The following is an 18162-nucleotide window of genomic DNA, read 5'->3' as shown; positions in this document are numbered from 1 at the left end:
CGGTTAATTGAATAGTTATCGGTTAGTCGACTCTTCTATAGTCCCAGGGCAGACCCTGTCCAGGGTGGGGGAGGGATCTGAGCTCCCGGACCCAGCACAAAGCGGAACTGAGCCGGGCTGCCTGCCCACCTGCTAAAAAATTTACTGGCAAGGAGTGTGTGTGGGGGGGGGGGGGGAATGCATGTAGTCTATAGTATTAACCTATAAGGTATTGCTTATCGGTTAATCGACTATACTATTACATCCCTAGTCTGTACAGGGGCCTTGGAGGATGAGCATAGGAAATTGAACCAGAAGGCTATATGGAAGAAGGCTTGGAGGCACTTGTGTGAGAGGTTACACATGGGTGGATTAACAGTAGATGTCTAAAATCATATTTGCATTTCTAATTCATCATTTTAAGTATCTGGGCACACTTTTTTCCTGTTGCAAAATTGTGTTTGCAAAAACCTATGGAATTGCTAATGCCCTGCTAAATTCTGACTGTACATTTCTGACTGAAATACACTGCATAAGGCCTATGTCAAGGGGTGACCTTCCCTGGAGGAGAGAGAAGGCACTGGAGCTTACCTCCTCTGGTGACTTGTCAGTTGGGGTCCTTAAGAGGGGCCTCTCTTTAGGGGGCTTAATTGGGCATCCCCATGGAAACCACTTTGGGAATCCTTGTAATGGCAAATAAGGTCTACTGACCCATGTCTCTGCCTCTGCCCTCCCCTCGCTAAAGACAATATGGCCCACTGGCCAGAGTCAGTTCTCGAGTCTCTTTTCTCAGGGTCAATACGGCCCATTGGCCACAGTCAGTTCTCCAGTCTTATAACCGGGCTAATACAGCCCGCTGGTCTAGGTCTATTCTCCCAACCCTTATACTGGGGTTAATCCAGCCCCAATAGCCAACATCCATTTGCAATCTCTTATACCAGGTTTACTATAGCCCTGAGGCCTAGTTCACAGGGGTGTAGGCCCTTCAAGCTGGCTACAGTGGGGTGGGGGGACCAGGCCCTCCCACTCCTCCAGGTCCCAGCCAAGAGCCCTGTAGGCAGGGTCTGAGGCCACTGCCACACTCAGCAGAGAATCCACCTGTAACACTCTGAGCGCCCTGGGGGGTTACTCCCCACCTGGCTACTTCCTACCAGGGTTTGCTGGCTGTCTCTCCTGTCATTTCTCCACCAGCCCTGCAAGTAGTGGCTCTTGGCTGAACTGCGGTTAGAAGTTCTAGTCACTCTTTCTTCCCAAAGATCTCACAAAACCTCCCTCCCTGTCATTCATTCGTTTGTTCGTTCGTCCATCCGCTCCTGTCCCCCCCCCCCCCCCCACTAAGCTGCCCCAGGGCTTTTTATAGTCAGGTTTTCCTGTGAGCATGCCCAGCAAGGCTGTGGGGAGAGGCTCTTTCACCCAGTAGAGCAGAGCTCTCCTCCTGCACCCCAGTGTGGGGTTGGTAAAGCCCATAACAGCCTTCATCAGAAGATGAAGATGCTTTATAACCTGCCTTTAAGAAAACACAAGGGGGTATTCTCTTTCTAAATGAGTGAGACTTTCTTTTCTTTTTTTTCTTTAGCCCACAGCAAACTTTGGCAGTTCAGATGAAATAGGATTCTGATCTATCCCGCTCCAGTTTTGCAAATTTTTCTTATTGCTAAGGTTTTGAAAACAACATTGACCCAAACCAGGCCCATTTCTCAAGTCCACACCACACTTTGGACAAAATGGAACTGTAGATAACTTTTTTATGCACAAGAAACTCCCACCTACCTAAAAACTCCATATTTGCCCAGCAGTGACTTTTATAAATGGTACCAGCATTACACTAGATTTTTTTTAAAGCACATGCTTGGAATGCTTATATATAAAAGCATCTTTCTGTTTAGCAAAACTCACAGAAATGTGTACAGAATGTGAGTGACTCCAGATCCTAGGCTAACCATGCCATATTTTGTAGGCAACTGCAACTGCTTCTCTCTGCAGTACCTCCTTGATGCTTATTGCACTGTACTATTTGTGGCCAGCATGGGTGGAAGAACACACTGAGGCAAGTCCTCCTCCCTTACCAACCTCACCAAACCAAATCCAGGACGGCGCAGGGATCTCTGTTGTGTGTGTGTGCTGAGGCTAAGACTGTCACTCATTCTCTGATCAGCTCCTGAAAGCAGCTAGAGAGCAGCTGGCAAAAAGCAATTCTGAAAAAAATTACATTGCATCTAAATCTGTCTAACCCACCCAGGCTCCTACAGAAGGAAAAATATATTTGCAAGAAACTTCCAACCTAATAGCAGATTACAATGCTGCATACTAAGGATCTCATCTGGACTCTGTTTTTCCTTGGCGCTGCAGGTACATGAATCTCTCTCTCTCTCTCTCTCTTTTTTTTTTTTTTTTGAAGGTTGGGAACAAATCTGATTTCTGACCTCTTCTGAATACTGTTATGTGATGCAATTGTAGATGCATCTGGAGGAAGAAGGGAGTCGCGTGCTTTTGTTTCCTAGAATGCAGTGGTTTTACACTGATGATTTGTTGCTCCCAAATATTGTGCTTCCCCAACCCACTGTTTCGGCATGGGGGGGATAGTGGCAGAGGCTGGAAGCGTTGCACGGTGGCTGGTTTCGCCCGGCACTTGGGCGATTTCCCCCCTTCGCTGCATTTCAAAGGCAGCTTTTTGGTGGAGGAGCTGGGGAGATGAGCGCGAGGCGGCGAGGCTGCTGGGGAGGAGGGTTGGGAGGTGCTGGCTGAGCAAACAGCGAGGAGGAAAGAATAACAGCCCCGATTCTCCAGCTGAAGCAAATCAGCCTCGTGCAGAGCAAACCCTGAAGCTGGGAAACCTCTTTTTGGTTGCAGACAGGTCCCCCTGTTGGTATTTTCGCTGCCCTGGCTCCTCCGGGGATGGTCAATCAGTCTTAACGGTTTGCAAAAGGGGGGAAATAAAAGAAAAGGAAAAGGTGTTTCCCCCTCCCCTGCTCCTGTGCACGGGGCGACTTTGCTTTCCTAGACGGCCCGTTAGTTGGAAACATTGTTCACAATTGTGGGATCTGAATGGGAAAGATGGCTCGGGCTGCAGTTTGACAGGAGAAAGTGAAAAGGGGTGGCGGGGGGAGGTGAGGACTGGGAGGGCGTGAGCCAGGGGCTGGTTTGATACGTCGATACCGCTGTGTCTGAATGCAAGGGAAGGCATTGCGCCTCTTTCTTGCACCCACCCCTCTGGGGTTGACGGTTGCGTGTGTTGCAAATTGCAGACAATGGAGACGGGAAAAGGCGAGTGAAATGATGAGGGGGCTACGTGCGGTGTGCGAACGGTGTCGCCATATGAGGAACCAGGAGGGGGCTTTGTTTAAGAAAAAAAAGTCTTATCAGAACAGCGGGGGAGGGGGTACTATTCTTTGCAGGGTCCCCCCCGCCCCGGAAAGCCAGGGAGTGGAATGCAACGAACCCACAATTAGGGGAGATGCAATTGCAAATAAAGGCGGGGGAGGAGGGGAGAGGGTCAGGGGCTGCCAAAAAGAGGGTGGCGCTGAATGCAGCTGCAAAGGGGCAAAGAATTGCAGGGGGCGAAGCGCGGGGTGGGGGCATCGCAGCTGCTGGGGGCAGTAAGTTCGGAAATGGAAGGAATCTGGTGCAGAAAAAATCGGTTGTGTGAGCGCGCGTGCTGGCGCTGGGGAGGGGGCGGCGGCCGGGCGCGAGCCCCTCGGCGGCGGGGAGGGGGGGGGAGGCGAGAGGGGGTTCGCTTGCATCCGCCGCCAATCAGGAGCCGGCGGCCCCGAGCGGGAAACGCCGTTAGGGGCTTTGCTCCCCAACGTTCCTAACGGTCCCGCCCCCTCCCCCTTCCTCTCAGACCTGCCTCTTTCCTTGCAGCACCCCCCGCTGCTGGGATCCCCCCCACTTCCAAGCCCTGACACTGCCCCCCCATGTCGTGCACCCCCAGCATTTTGCCAGGTTACTGCCCCCTTGGGCTCAGCAGCCCCTGGGACATGGCACTGCCCCCAAAGCTTTGCTTTGCACAGTTTCCTTGCTGCGCAGCTGCTGTCAGCCCCCCCCACCCACTGCCCCTGCCAGTGCTGCCCCTCAGCTGGTTGCTTGCTCTTGTCACCCCCTCCACCTGCTGCAGCCCCACCCAACCTACCATCACATAGCTACTCTAGACCACTGCTGTGTTCACCCCACTGCAAACCTCTGTGCCCCATTCACAACTGCCATTGCACGCTTACTCCAGCCACATTGCCCACTGCCACTTACCCCCACTTCCCAGTCACTGCCATTGCACGTCTCAGCCTGCAATTGCCACATCCCACCCTGTACTGTCCTAATCCAGCAACCCTGACCATCCCTAGCCTCTGTTTGTCAGATGTTGGAAATGGGCAAGACGGGATGGGTCACTTGATGATTCCCTGTTCTTTTCATTCCCTTTGGGGCACCCGGCACTGGTCACTGTCGGAAGACAGGACACTGGGCTAGATGGACCTTTGGCTGACCAGTATGGCCGTTCTTATGGTCCCATGTATTATCACTCTCCACCAAATCCCCCAACACTGATGACCTTTACCTCCCCTACTATCATCACCGTGCCAACCCACTGCCACCAACACACACCTATCCCATAACTACCAAAGACCCTGCCTCACCACATTACTGCCCTATCTTTCCATTGCCACTGTTAGATGCATCACAAGCTCAAAGCCGCGTTGTGAACATCAGCATCACTCCATCCTGTTTCCCCATACCATCCAACAGCTGCTCTTTAATTTGAATTTTTTTTTTTTACTACTTATTGGCATAGAACCCAAATACGAACAAATAAGGAGATTGACAAATCTCCCACAGCCACCCTTCTCTGTCCCAGCCACACCCTTCAATTGTAATCACCACATATTTCTCTTCTTCACAGCACCTCTAGACAGCTATCTTTTCCCCAGTAATCATCATACATAGACATTTGCACCGAGCATTCTCAGTTGTGTGAGGGGGAAAGAAAGTGTGATTTTTTTTTTTGAGGGAACAGACCAACTGGGTTAAGAAAAGCTTCAATAGAGGTTCTTGGGGAGCTGCACAACTCCGATCTGATGACTGTTAAACCAGTACAAAATGGAGAATATAAAAGACAAATAAAATATTAACCTGTCAAAACAAAGGAGCAACACAGCACAGAATTAAAGCAATACCCAGCACATCTGTAGTGCCTTCCATGCTAAAGGATCCTGCTTTAATTTGCTAAGCCTTATGCCTTCTTTTCCTTCCTCCTCCCATTCCCCCAAGAGACAGAGAAGCTTGCTGGATGAAGAATCCAGTCTGATATAGGAAAAGTCAAGGCAGAGAAAGGGCTACACCAGCCATGATTAATGCCAATAAAAAGCCCCCTTCTCCTTTAACACTAACTTAAATATACCATAAAGCAGGGGATAGATGTGTACTAGTAAGGAAACCCAAAATAGAGGATTGTCTGAGGAGTGGTCATCCAGTGGGGCAGTAACAAAAGCATTCCTCCTGAATCTTTTAAAACAGCCTCTTTTATATCTATTTCAGTCCTGGAATAGTAACGCCTTAACTTACTCTTAAATTAAAACAACATTCTTCTATAACTCAGGCTGATTTATAGACACAGCAGATGGCTCATCTCCTTTCATTTACATCCTGAAAACTATGGTTTCTTAAATAGCAGAGGACATTTTGTACAAACTTTGCAGTGTTGACATATGGACTTGAAGATTCCTGACCTGACCAGTTGATTTTTTAAGAACATTTAATTTAATATTAATCTAATGAATTTCCAGTGCTTGTGTCCAGAAGTGTTAAAGGACTGGCTTCTCTCCAGACTGAAAGTGCCTTCATGTTTTCTTGGCTGGCCTCCAGAAATACATTTTACAGATAGACCTTCCTGCCTTTGGGTATAAGAAAAGATTGGCTTCTTGTTCTTAAAAGAAGGCATGAACTTTTTTTTTAATGCTATGGATTTGTGTTGGCTGAGTGGCAGGAAAGCAGAACCAATTGATGGGGGAGGAGATAGCAGAGGAGAATACTGCACCTGCTGCCATCAGTCTGCAGGGAACAGCAAGAAGCACTAACAAGAGACAAAAAGCACATTTTATTTTCTTGTTAAGAAAGGCCATCGTGCATTTTATTGATCACTCCCACCTCTGAGTATTTGTGGAGTGTTTTGTTTTTGTTTTTCTTTTGGTGTGGCTTTTGAAATAGTGTTTTTGCAGGGCATCCTTTATTATGAATTTCATTCTTCAGTAGCAGAACTCCACTCTGTTCTATCATAGGCAGGAAGGCAGATGTTATGGATTTTAATGAATTTGTAGATAACAAGTTTGGGTAGAAGCTGTATTTTTCAGGGGCATATGCAATAGCTAATATGAAGGAAACTGCCTGAATTTAATTTGATCCATTATAAAGGCTTTTTCAACTAAAGCAAAATGTTGTTTGTTAGTATTAGGAAGATGTAAAACTTGAGGAGAATGTAAACATGTTCTGCTGTGTAAATGGAAGATTTTCATATGCCATACGAAACAGTTTGCTGACCCTTCTATACTAGAGAGCATGTCCCGTAGTCGCCTGGCCAAGGGTGTGGCTGCGAAGGGAACTACAGTTCCCAAGTGTCTCTCTGCTTCTGAATGAGATTCTTTGCATATGTCTGCAATGGACTTGAGAATAGGGGGTGGGAAGGAAAGAAAGAGAGTTGAATCCATCAAATCTGAGAGAAGGGGAAAAATAAAGCACATAAACATTTGTTAGGCATCAAAAACTACCACAGATGTGAATTTGAAGGTCAGATTTGGGCTGGCTGTGGCCCCTTTTGTTTGGGAAAGCATGTTGCCAAATTTTAAAGCTGTTGCTGATGCAAAGGGATGTAAATTAGTTGGGTTTGGCAGTGGTGCCATTATACTCTTTCAGTTCATGGTGTTGAAATTCTGCCTCTCTCCTGCAGCTGCTCATTAGTAGCATTGCCTTTTGATGTTACTGGGAGAGGCAAATGGTGAGCTTTCAGGCACTTTTAATGCATTGCATTTATAACTGTCTGAGGGAATCACTACTAGCTGCTGGAATGAGATTTTTACATGTAATTCTTAGTTTACAATGCAGAAGGTGAATTCCCAAAGGAAGAGGAATAGATAAGAGATCAATAGGGAAAAATTGCAAAGAGAAATAATAATTTTACTTATCATTCAGATATAGTTCCTTTTGTTGGTTCTCAAATCCAAGGATGGGAATACAGATATTTACTGTTCTGGATGAATTGTACCTGGAATTACTGGGTTTATAGGTTCAGTCAAGAGTTGTTGCAAAATACATTGCAACGTATGATGAAAATAATTTATTTGAAAGTGAACAAAATGCTTAATTTTATCTATAGCTTTGTTTGGGACTGGATTCCAGCTCTGAAGTCTTCAGTTATTTCTGTTTGGTCACATGTAACATGTATTGTGGGATTATTGACTGACCAAACAGTTAGTAATAGCCTTAGTCCAAATAAATCAGAGACTTAGGAGGAACAGATTTGGGCCCATTTTCAGTCCTGTTATAAGCAACTGCAAATTCACTGGGATTATTGGAGGCAAAGCCTGCTGAATTTAGCCCTGTTTTTCTCTATCTGGCTCCAAATGGATGAAGAATTCCTCATATGTATGGTGTCTGTTTTTGGAGATTATGCTTTCAAGGTTGGTCAGGGGGTGAAACTGGTTTTGTTTCAGCAGTGGTATTCCTTCCGTTGTGGCATTTGGAGATTTTGGACTTCATTCTTGTAGTTGATGACCTCTAAGTCATGCTGTACTGACTTATCTGTTCTCCCAGACCTTTCCTGAAGGTGGGAGTTAGTGGGAGATGCAGGATGTTCATGCTGGGGCAGGTTTTTCAGAGGGCTTACTTTTTTGGGCATTTTATATATTATGTTTTGATAGTGTGTATTTTAGAGCCTGATGTTGGAAAATAAAATAAAGAGCGAAGTACTATCTTTCCAGTAATGTTTCGTTTAGTTTCTTAGAAAGGCAGTCATCCCTACCCTCTGAGATCTAAAATGTCATAAAATTGTTTATCAACAGCTACACAGAAGGAGATACTTTGGGGAATAATCCTATTGTATTTGCTAGCTGAATGAGTTATCCAGCTCCTTAAGCCATCACATTTAGGAAGTGAATAATTGATATACATGTCTGATAACCATGGTCTACTAAAAGAGAATTTGTATGTGCAGCAGAAACAAGGATGCCATTAACAGTTTGGGCACTCAAGTCATGCTCTTGCTCCTGAAGATAGTGTTGATTCCTTTAAACTTTCTACAATATTTTCATGGTCAGAGGCATGATTTAGGAATAAGGCGCTAGGTTTTCATATAATTTTTAATAGGTATCTGTTTTTAGAGTTGTCTTTACTCATTGCCAGGATATTTGAGATATCTAGGCTTATAAAGGTCTGAGCAGAAGTGCATGGGAGCCAGGCAGGGTAAGTCTTTCTGTTGAATTCAATGGGCTTTAGATCAATCCCATAGTGATCTAAACTGCAAGCTCAAAAAATGTAGCCTGCATTTATTTGCACCTGCAATTTGTGGCCACAAAAATGGAGCCCAGGATCTGAAAATCCAACTCAAGAACATTAGAATCAGTTTAGAATTCTGAATACAATAATGCAGCATCTTCCATAGTTAGTCTTCTAACCATTCAGACTCTTTATCTTGTGAAGACAAAAGATAGCTGTAAAGATCTGCAGAAGTGTAATGTGATAACTGGGGATGTCCTGACTTACACAAACAAGCTAGAAAAAAATACATAAGTGTTCTCACTCTAATCTAAATCTTATATGAGATAATTTCCAGAAACCAATGAATAAAAATCTTTAAAAGGCTACATCTCCTCTGTTACCTGTTTCACAGAGCAGTTTAATTTTAAATCTTTTCAGGAAGTTAACTGATACATGAACTTTCAAAACCCAATTAAATGTGACTGGCAAGAAGTGAATCATCTGCCTAAAGAGTAATTTTAAAATAGTGTCTGTTGTAAAGCTGTTTTACTAAAAAGAATGTGATAATATTTTAGACTATTGTGTTTACTTTAGCTCATTGGATAGTAAGGAGCATCAATTCATTGTAAACAGAATCCAAAAAGTGACCCTTGAGATTTGCCTGTTAGTCTGGGTGACAATGAAAATCTTCAGTTTTACACCTTTTTTTAAAAAAAAGCTTTGCTGACGTTGAAGTTTTTTGCACTATTATTTACAGCTCTAAAGGATAAATATTCCTGTTAATTTTCATCATTTGTTTCCATGGAAAGAGCTTTGTTTCCATGAATATTCACATCTATTTGGACAAAGTAAATATATAACATTGAAGTAAGTTAGGTGAAGAAATTAGGAAAAATAGCAGCAGAAGACATTTTAATGGGTATTTTAAAGAATGCTGTATTTAAATATCTAGCATTGTTATATGTCTTCTCTGAACCAAGAATACTGCTTCATTATAGAGAAAGGATTTTTTTTTTGTAATAGATTGTGAAAAATCAGAGTGGATCTATACTTTATACAGGTTAATTGTTTTTGCATCTGTCATAAGACTTGTTGATTTTCTTGAATGTAGATTGTTGCTGTAAAACAGAAGTAATGGGCAGTTTTAAATATTTCAGTTATAATGGCAATTGTGTATTTTACTAAGCACAAGTCAGCCCTGAAGTGTTAAAGAAATTCAGTCCTTAATTTCTCAGTCCCTGTTTAAGTGTAACATGAAGTTATTTCAATGGTAACTTGAAGTCGTATTCCAATGGAGAAGAAAAATCTTCAAACTGCTTGAAAACAAAAAAGTATGGTAAGTCTGTGAAACATTCAAAAGGGTTCATAGTGAGAAATGAGTCAGCTAACATATTCAAGATACACTTTGAGGTCATTTTGGGCAGAATGTGGTTTATTGACACTTGAAGTGTAAAGTTGGTGCCACAGGAGGGTCCTGGTCTTATTGTATACATGAAGAGATGTTGACAAAATGATGAGATTAAAGAATAGAGAGTGGTGAAACTTTTCTTCATTAAGATTAAAACAAAAATGGTGTCTCTAATTCTGAATGGGGTTTTGTTTCTCATCTAACTTGTCCAAATACCAATACAATTATGAAAAAAACATTTTGAGAAATGTTATGCACTGTAACATATTTGTTAATAATTAGCAAAGACTTCACTATTAGATATCATTACTTCTATACAGTAAGGAATAGTATTGGATTTATGTTGGGAATTATACATTTCTTTATTTGAAGAATCTTCAGAGTTTTAGAAAGCAATGTATAGCAAGATATTTGAGTTCAAATACAATCATTAATTTTTACAACTAAACTGTAAGCAATTATTGTTAAAGATAAACAATTGGAAAAACTAGTTTGTTTGTTTTTCCTAGCTGGAAAAAAAGAATCTACATTAAATCTTTTGTATCGTATTTACAACATCTAATTTGGCATTGTTTACAAAATATTGGCAAATTGGTCCTAATGTGTGGTGTTATTACATAATCTTATGTTTAAAAATAAACAGTGGAAATAATTGAAGAAACCTCAGAGTTTAGAAATGGTTGTTGGTGGTTCTTCACATCACACTAAAAAAGCAGGCTGTCTTTGCATATTAATCACTGTTTGAAAGGAAGTTTGCCTTATTTGCATTGTGCATGCACTAAGGAGTCCCATAGTGAGCCTGAGAAAAAAAGGGGGGAATTGTAATTGTTGTTCTCAAAAGGGTTTTTATTCTATTCAAGTGGAAAGGCTGAATGCGGGAGAATTAGTGCAGTGTTTTGTGGAAGAACAGTCCCATTTGGTCACTTCATTTCATGTGGAGCAGTCCTAGCTTGTAAGGAGCCCGAACACTGGAGATTGGGTTAAAAGGGGAGTGACTCATCATTGTATGATGTAATCTACAACACTAAATATATTCTCTATTGCATGTACAAATAGTCATTGAATCATCAAGTAAAAAGGAATGAAAATAAAATGCTGGTTTAATGTATAAAGTTTAATGTTTGCTTTTTTGATTACTTACTGTGTTTCAATTACGATAATTGTGAGTTTATCAGAAACTTATCTGTGGAAACTAGTGATTTGGGAAATCTTCAGGCTACATATTTTTCAGAATAAGAGGTTCTTAAACCAGATTCACCAACACAGTATTCCAGCTTTACAATACCATGACTGATACTGTGGTATACAGGCAGTCCCCACACTTACGAACGGGGCTTTCTCGCCCCGGATGTCGGGGCGAGAAATCCCCGTTCGTAAGCTGCTCCGGTGCCCCTGGTCTGCTGGAGACCGTCTCCAGCAGACCAGGGGCACCGGGCGGGTTCCCGCGCTTCTGAGGCTTTGCCAGAGCAAAGCCTCAGAAGCGCGGGGAACCGCCGCGGCTGCGGCTTCAGTCCGGGTGCCTGTGGTCTGCTGGGGACCGTCCCCAGCAGACCACAGGCACCCAGACTGAAGCGGCAGCAGCGGCGGTTCCCGCGCCGCTGTGGCTCTGCTCCCCGTGTCCCTGGTCTGCTGGGGGGGGGGGGGGCGCAGCTAGTGTGCTCCCCCCCCCCCCCCAGCAGACCAGGCTTTTGTTTTGGACTCTGGGGCAGAGCAGCTGGGGCGCTGCCGATTGGTCCTGCAGCGCCGCTCTGGGCACTACTGGACCAACCCGGCAGCACCCCAGCTGCTCTGCCCCAGGTCCTGATTCAGCCGCTGCTGGTCAGTTTCAGCAGCGGCTGAATCAGGACGCCTGGGGCAGAGTAGATGGGGTGCTGCTGGGTTGGTCCAGTAGCACCGAGGAGCGGCGCTACTGGAGCAACCCAGCAGCACCCCAGCTGCTCTGCCCCAGGCGTCCCCAAGTCAGCCGCTGCTGAAACTGACCAGCGCTGACTACAGGAAGCCCCAGGCAGAGTTGCTCTGCCCCGGGCTTCCTGGAATCAGCTGCTGATCAGTTTCAGCAGCAGCTGACTTGGGGAGGCCTGGGGTTCTTAAGTTGATTCTGTATGTAAGTCAGAACTGGCGGTCAGTTTCAGCAGTGTCTGAATCTGGACGCCAGTTCCGACTTACATACAGATTCAACTTAAGAACAAACCTACAGTCCCTATCTTGTACGTAACCCGGGGACTGCCTGTATAATACTGGAGAATTGCAGTGGTGAATCAGATTCCTTACCTCTTTGTCACATTTTTGCTTACTGTTATTGCAAACTCAGGAGATAAAAATGGAAGATCTTGTTACTTTTATGTATGGAATCAAGAAAAAGGGAAGTTGATGGCTGAGACAAGACATTTGCAGGGAGGTAGTGAAGATATCGTTGTTTTTTGGGTTTTTTTGACATTACAGGTTGAATCCTCTGTTCTGGCAACATCCATGGTCCGCCATGATTTTAGTTAGCCCTATAGCCACTTATTGTGGATGTGGCCAAGTTTCAAGGGGTCCCATAAGTTTTTTAACAGATGCCAGTCCTGGCTCTCAGTGTTCTGTACTGTGATTTCACTCTAATTTACTCCTCAGTGTCTTCTAAGAAGCCAGTAAGCAGTGGAAGTATTGGTAATGCTGCTAGACAATATTGACCTTCCGTGGTTTGGCAAATTCTCTGGTTTGGCACGGGTCAGGTTCCCAAGGTGCCAGGTTTCTTTGGCTAATTTTCTCAATAGCCCAAGGAGAAGAGTGATCATATTTAAAATAGGGATGTAAATATCTATTTAAAAAGTTAACCTGTTAACAGTAATTGGTTAACCTTGTGGCTGGGGTCTCGTGGCTGGGGTCTGGTCAGACTGGCAGGTGGGGGTGGGAGAGGTCCTGATGGTTGGGGTACCACCCCACCCTGGGTAAAGAACTGCTCCAGCTGGCTGGGATCCCGCCATGCTGCAGATGGGGGACTGTTTCAGTCACCCAGGGTCCTGCTGTGTCACAATGCAGGTGGGGACTGCTTTGGCTGGCTAGGGTCACGCTGTGCTGCAGGGTACTGCTCCAGACAACCAGGAACCTGCCAGCTGAGCTGCAGCAGGCGGGGCTGCTTCCCCTGTCCAGCCCTCCAGTTAACCAGTTACCGGGTAAGCGTGCCAGTAAGGCTAATGCTAACCAAGTATTTGGTTATCCAGTTAACTTTTTACATCCCTAGTTTTAAAATAATCTTAGCTGTAGTGGAAGTAGGATTTTAACTTATTTTGATGCATAGTAGGGAATGCGGGACTTTGGTTGAAATTGGTGTGGATGATCATGGTTGCTAGTGGCATAGACAGCAATTGCAGTTTTAAATAGAGATGTGTCTAAATCTGGCCCACATCTAGGTAACTTTTATTTGGGCTAAAGTGGGAGGAAGGGGGAGCAGAGATACAGATATACATTTTCCCCCCGGAATACATCAATCAGATGTTAAATGAAAATTTTGATTAGATATCCTCCCCAAATCCATAGAACTAATTGTATTTAATAATTGTATTTAATGATACTACTTTTTTTTTAGTAAAAACTTGACTATAACTGCTTATGCTCTAGCTCTTGTTACCCAATGGTCAGGTGTTATTTCTTGTACTTCATTAGCTTGGTTACGTGCTAAAATTATTAGTTTCTATGAATTGTTCAAGGTTGCTGATGAAAGAGTGTACATTTGAAGGAGTTTGAAATATTATCCTCCTTTGGATAACAGTCTGCAGAGAAATGCTAGAGCTTTGATATTCTGCTTTTGGGTGAAGTTGAACTTCAGAAAGTCTTCCCACAAATTAATCGCAGGAACAGAGTTCCTTTCATTGTTGTCTTTCATAATGGGGGGGGGGGGGGGGAGAGACAGAGAGAGAGACAGACAGAGACTTGAATAGCTACAATTAATATTGGTAACATTAGAGTCCTCATTTTATTGATGCTGTTCTACTAAAACCAGGGGTGGCCAACCAGTGGCTCCACAGCCATGTGCCGCTTCTTGCATAGGTGCCAACTTGCCAGTGTGTGGTGAGTGGTGGTGTTCCGTGGCTCCCTGCTACACTCCCAGCTCTGCCCTGGGTCCTGCTCTCATGCCACGCTTTTCACCAACAGCCCTGCCCCTTCCTGCCCTGTTCCGTTCCCGCTCTCCCCCAGTCTCCTGCATGCTGTGAAACAGCTGATCATGTCAGTGGGGGCTGGAAGGAAAGGAGAGGCACTGATTGGTGAGACTGCCAGCAGGTGGGAGGTGCTGCGGGGAGGGGTGAGAGGGAGGTACTGATGGGGACGCTGATGTGTTATGGTTGCTCGTTGGCAATGTTTGTTGATAAATTCTGGCTCCTCAAGCTCAGGTTGGCCACCGCTGAATAAGAAGAGAGGGAACATAAGTGTCTTTAGCAGGTTTTCTCTTTAGTCGGAAATGAGTGATTTGTAATATGCACATCATTGCATGTGAACAGTAGTATGGTATAGCTTATGTTGCTGATGTAGAGAGGAAATTGGCTTCATAATGCATAAACTGATTAAATAATGTTGCTGTCATGACAACAGTAGTTAAAAGAAACTGATAGATGATACTCCCTTGTTATTTGTCCCATTTTTTTCTCCTATTTGTGAGGAGTACTAATCGATTTGGTGTCTTGAGTGTTGTGTGTAATTATTTTGGCAAATACGGTATACAGTGACACACAGATATAATAGCAGTTGTGATGTTTGCAAAATAAAATCTCTTTAAACTGTCATGGTGGTAATGATTGAAATATCTGTGTAAACAGAAACAGCTAAGGACACTGCTGTGTTTGCATTTGTCACACTTTAATTATAATGACATTATATTTATTTACTGAATTATTATATCTATAACATTGATATACACTATATATACACACATACACAACTAGTTTTGTGGATATGTTTAAAACCTCAATCAACATGTCACTGTTTATATTCTTGGTAGTTGATTTATATATGATTCTTAACATTTACAAGTTTTGTTGTAACAATTATGTTGTATTACAGAACATAACTCAGGGTCAAAAACAACTGTGCAAATGCTGTTGAACAATTTAAAATATTCAGAGAATTTATTGGCAGAAAAATCGTATTTTCTAAGTGTCTCAACTCCAAGAAAATAAAATCAACAATTGCTTTTCAAAGTGTATTGTTCGTTAACAAATTGTTTTGAGCCTGCAAAATTCAACTGTTATAAATGTATTTAATTTGTGATGTTTCTAAAACATAATCCCTTAGAAGTATGATGGTTTTAAAGATTGGGAACTCTCATGAAGAATTACTGAATTCAGAAGACTATGGAATAGTAGTATAATCTCTTCATGATCTTTACAACATTCTACTTTGGTACAGGCTTTGAGGCATTTAGCATTTATTATGTACTCAGTGGTGGGTTGATATTTGTTGGCAGGAAAAGGCTAAAATACTATTAAGGAAGAGGTATCCAAGGATGTGTCTACACAGCACCCTTAGCTTGAAATAAACTATGCAATTTGTGCTGCTCAAATTGCATAGCTTATTTCGAGTGTATTTCGAAATAGCTTATTTTGTCTACCTTGCGCCAAATTTCAAAATAACTCACTATTCCTAAATGCCCCTTAATCCTCATGGAACGAGGGTTACTGGGATGTCGGAATAAGCCTCCTGTTATTTCAAAATCTATTTTGAAATAATGGGCTGCTTCAGTAGATGTAGAATAGCTATTTCATGATACTTCCGGTATCCTGAAATGGCTCTGCGGTGTAGACATACTGTAAAATATTTATTTAACCCTGGGGGGGGGGGGGTCTAATACATCCTAAAAAATATTTTACCAAAAATGAAATGATGCATATTTTTAGAAATTGTGAAGCATTTGGGATTTGTTTTTCTTTTGTCTCCTCTTTATAGTCACTAGCATTTAGGTGGGCCCTTCATCACTTCCATCATCACAAATAAGAACATATGTAGATATACACACTTTCATCATTGTACTAGATAACAATTGTAAATCTTTAACAGCTTCACTTCAACTTGCAAACAATTTCCTATTCTAACCTGTTTTTTTTCCTCAGCTAGTTATGTCCCCAATGATCTGAAATAGGTAGAACAAGTCCCTTCTGTCCTTCTGCTTATAGCACTTACCAGAATATAGCACAGGGGTGGGCAATAATTTTTTGCCAGGGGCCACTTCAAAATGTTTTGAAATATTTTGAAGAAGTTTGAAGTGGCCCCAGGGTGCACCAGAAGGGGCAGGTCCAGAATGCTTCTGAGCTTCCCCACCTACAAACCATTGATTGGTCTGGGGTGGGGGAGCCCCTAGGCACCCATGCCCCTGGTGGTGGAAGGAGACTTCCCATCTACAATCAGGGCCTGGGGTTGGGGGAGTATGCAAAGCCTCCTCCCACCCTCCCAGGGGCGCATGGTGCTTCTAAGTGCTGTGTGTGTCTTGCAGGGCAGAGGAAACTTTGTGTGCTACCCCTGCCCCCAGGCCAATCAGAGCTTGGGCACGGAGGAGCATGTGAAGTCTTCTCCCGCCCTGCAAGGAGTGTGTGGTACTTCTAAGTGCCATCGTCACAGGGCAGGGATTTTAGGGTAGAGGAAACTTCGTGCTCACCTCCCGCCCCCAGGCCAACCAGGGCTTGGAGGTGGGGGTATGCACGAAGTCTCCTCCTGCTCTGTCAGGAGCGTGAGGTGCTTCAAAGTGCTCCCGGGAGGGTGGAGGAAACTTTGTGCGCTTCCCCCACCCCCAGGCCTTAATTGGCTTGGGGGTGGGGGAGCAGCAGGGCCTCTGCATGCAAGATCAACCTGCTTGGCGGGCCACATATGGCCCACGGAGGCCCTTTTGCCCACCCTGATATAGCACTTAGAGTTCTGCTGCTGTTCTTGCTTACCCTTGATTTCCAGCTACTTGGTGCTGTGCTTGTTGTGAGGAGCAGAACAGTGACTGTGCTGAAGGCAGCCATGTAAAATAGAGATTGAAGAATCTCAATTTTGGATTTAAAAAAGTAACTAATGAATTGGTCCAGATCAAAATCAAGATAAGGGTGGAGGTTTCATTGACTGAAATAGTCCAACAATTTTGAATCTGCAGGGCCAAATAAGAGACAACATTGCAGTGGAGGAGTTTAATTTTCATTAAACTATCTGCCCCTGTCTCTGCATGGTGTGATTTTTTTTTTTTTTAAAAGGAATATGTATATGTATAATTTAGAGGTTGATTGGTTGCAGGATTGTCAGGTAACCTTACATCTGACATCAGGGTTTTGTCTGAGTCAGTAGACTGGCAGTGTGGGTTTGCTTCTGGATTGCAGTTCGGGGACTTGGGAGGAAGGTGTGACATGATGCTTAGTGTGAACATTTTTCATAAATCCTTGAGCAGGGCTGTACAGTGAGAGAGACTCAGCTTTGTAGAATAAAAATTACTTCATCTAGGCCCCCATAAAACAAATTATTTTTACAATAGAGCCTTTTTATCGCCAGGAAGTAAGTGTCTTTGAGTGTGCTCTTGTCAGGTTTGTTTTTGCATAATACTAATTGTTAGGAGACAGATTTTATGTTTAAATATTTTATGCTTTAATTGACTTTCACTCCAGTGGTAGCTGCATGCAACTTCTGAGGAAAGAGCCTAATGGTGGTGACTGTTTTGAGATTATTTCCTATTTTATATACTGGAAGATCAACCACATCAACACTTTTACTACAAACATTCAGAATAATCGCATGGGTAAGTAAAGATTGACCACACACCCTGCTTTCATAAAGCAGAGCATGCCTATGGATTTGCAGGTACAGTAGATGCAATAACCTCCTTACACATCCTGGAAAAAATAGTCATATTGATCAACTGCAAGGAAAACATGCAGCTTGCATACAGAATAACCAGTCATCCCACTTAAAATGGCAGTAATGGTAAAAGTTAAAATGATTATATTCCATAAAACCTTACATTTAAAATGAATTTCATTTAGGCCATGTCTATACTAGGAGATTAGTCTGAATTTACTGCGATTGACTTCTGAGCACTTGATTTTACAGTTTCAAAGTTCTGTGTCTTCACTATGAGGAAGAAATGAATGTAGTCTGTGGCAGGCTCTATTAATGTGGATGTGCTACCTCAAACTCAGAGCCCCAGGAAGCACTCTCTGGAGCTGCAGGAGGCCTCCTAGAGGTCAGTAAGTTTGAATTAGTGGCACTGGAGTGACCACACTAATGTTATTTTGGATTTACAAGTTCGGGATTAGCATAATTCCTTATGAAAAGCAGGAAAACAGAGTTCAAATTCTGCAGCCCCTTATTACAGAATAGCG

General features: G+C 43.4%; 1 protein-coding gene across 8 annotated transcripts in view; it reads left to right on the top strand.

The window, feature by feature from the left end:
• Nucleotides 1-1984: 1984 nt before the first annotated feature.
• The window catches only part of NCAM1 (neural cell adhesion molecule 1), a 287961-nt gene continuing 271783 nt past the window's right edge, over nucleotides 1985-18162 (top strand). For 4 of the 8 annotated variants that reach the window (XM_089773319.1, XM_089773317.1, XM_075909680.2 and 1 more), the window contains exon 1: nucleotides 17939-18023. In XM_089773319.1, the coding sequence (XP_089629445.1) occupies nucleotides 17954-18023 (70 nt within the window). In that variant the 5' untranslated portion in view covers nucleotides 17939-17953. Of the gene's footprint in view, nucleotides 2329-17938; nucleotides 18024-18162 lie in introns of those variants that run through there. The other 4 variants (XM_075909677.2, XM_075909676.2, XM_075909679.2 and 1 more) reach the window with 2 other exon arrangements.

Source organism: Pelodiscus sinensis, chromosome 25, assembly GCF_052426305.1.
Source record: "Pelodiscus sinensis isolate ZL-2025 chromosome 25, ASM5242630v1, whole genome shotgun sequence".
NCBI classification, from domain to species: domain Eukaryota; kingdom Metazoa; phylum Chordata; order Testudines; family Trionychidae; genus Pelodiscus; species Pelodiscus sinensis.
Note: the sequence above shows the minus strand (reverse complement) of the source record. Positions and strands in the feature narration are given on the sequence as shown.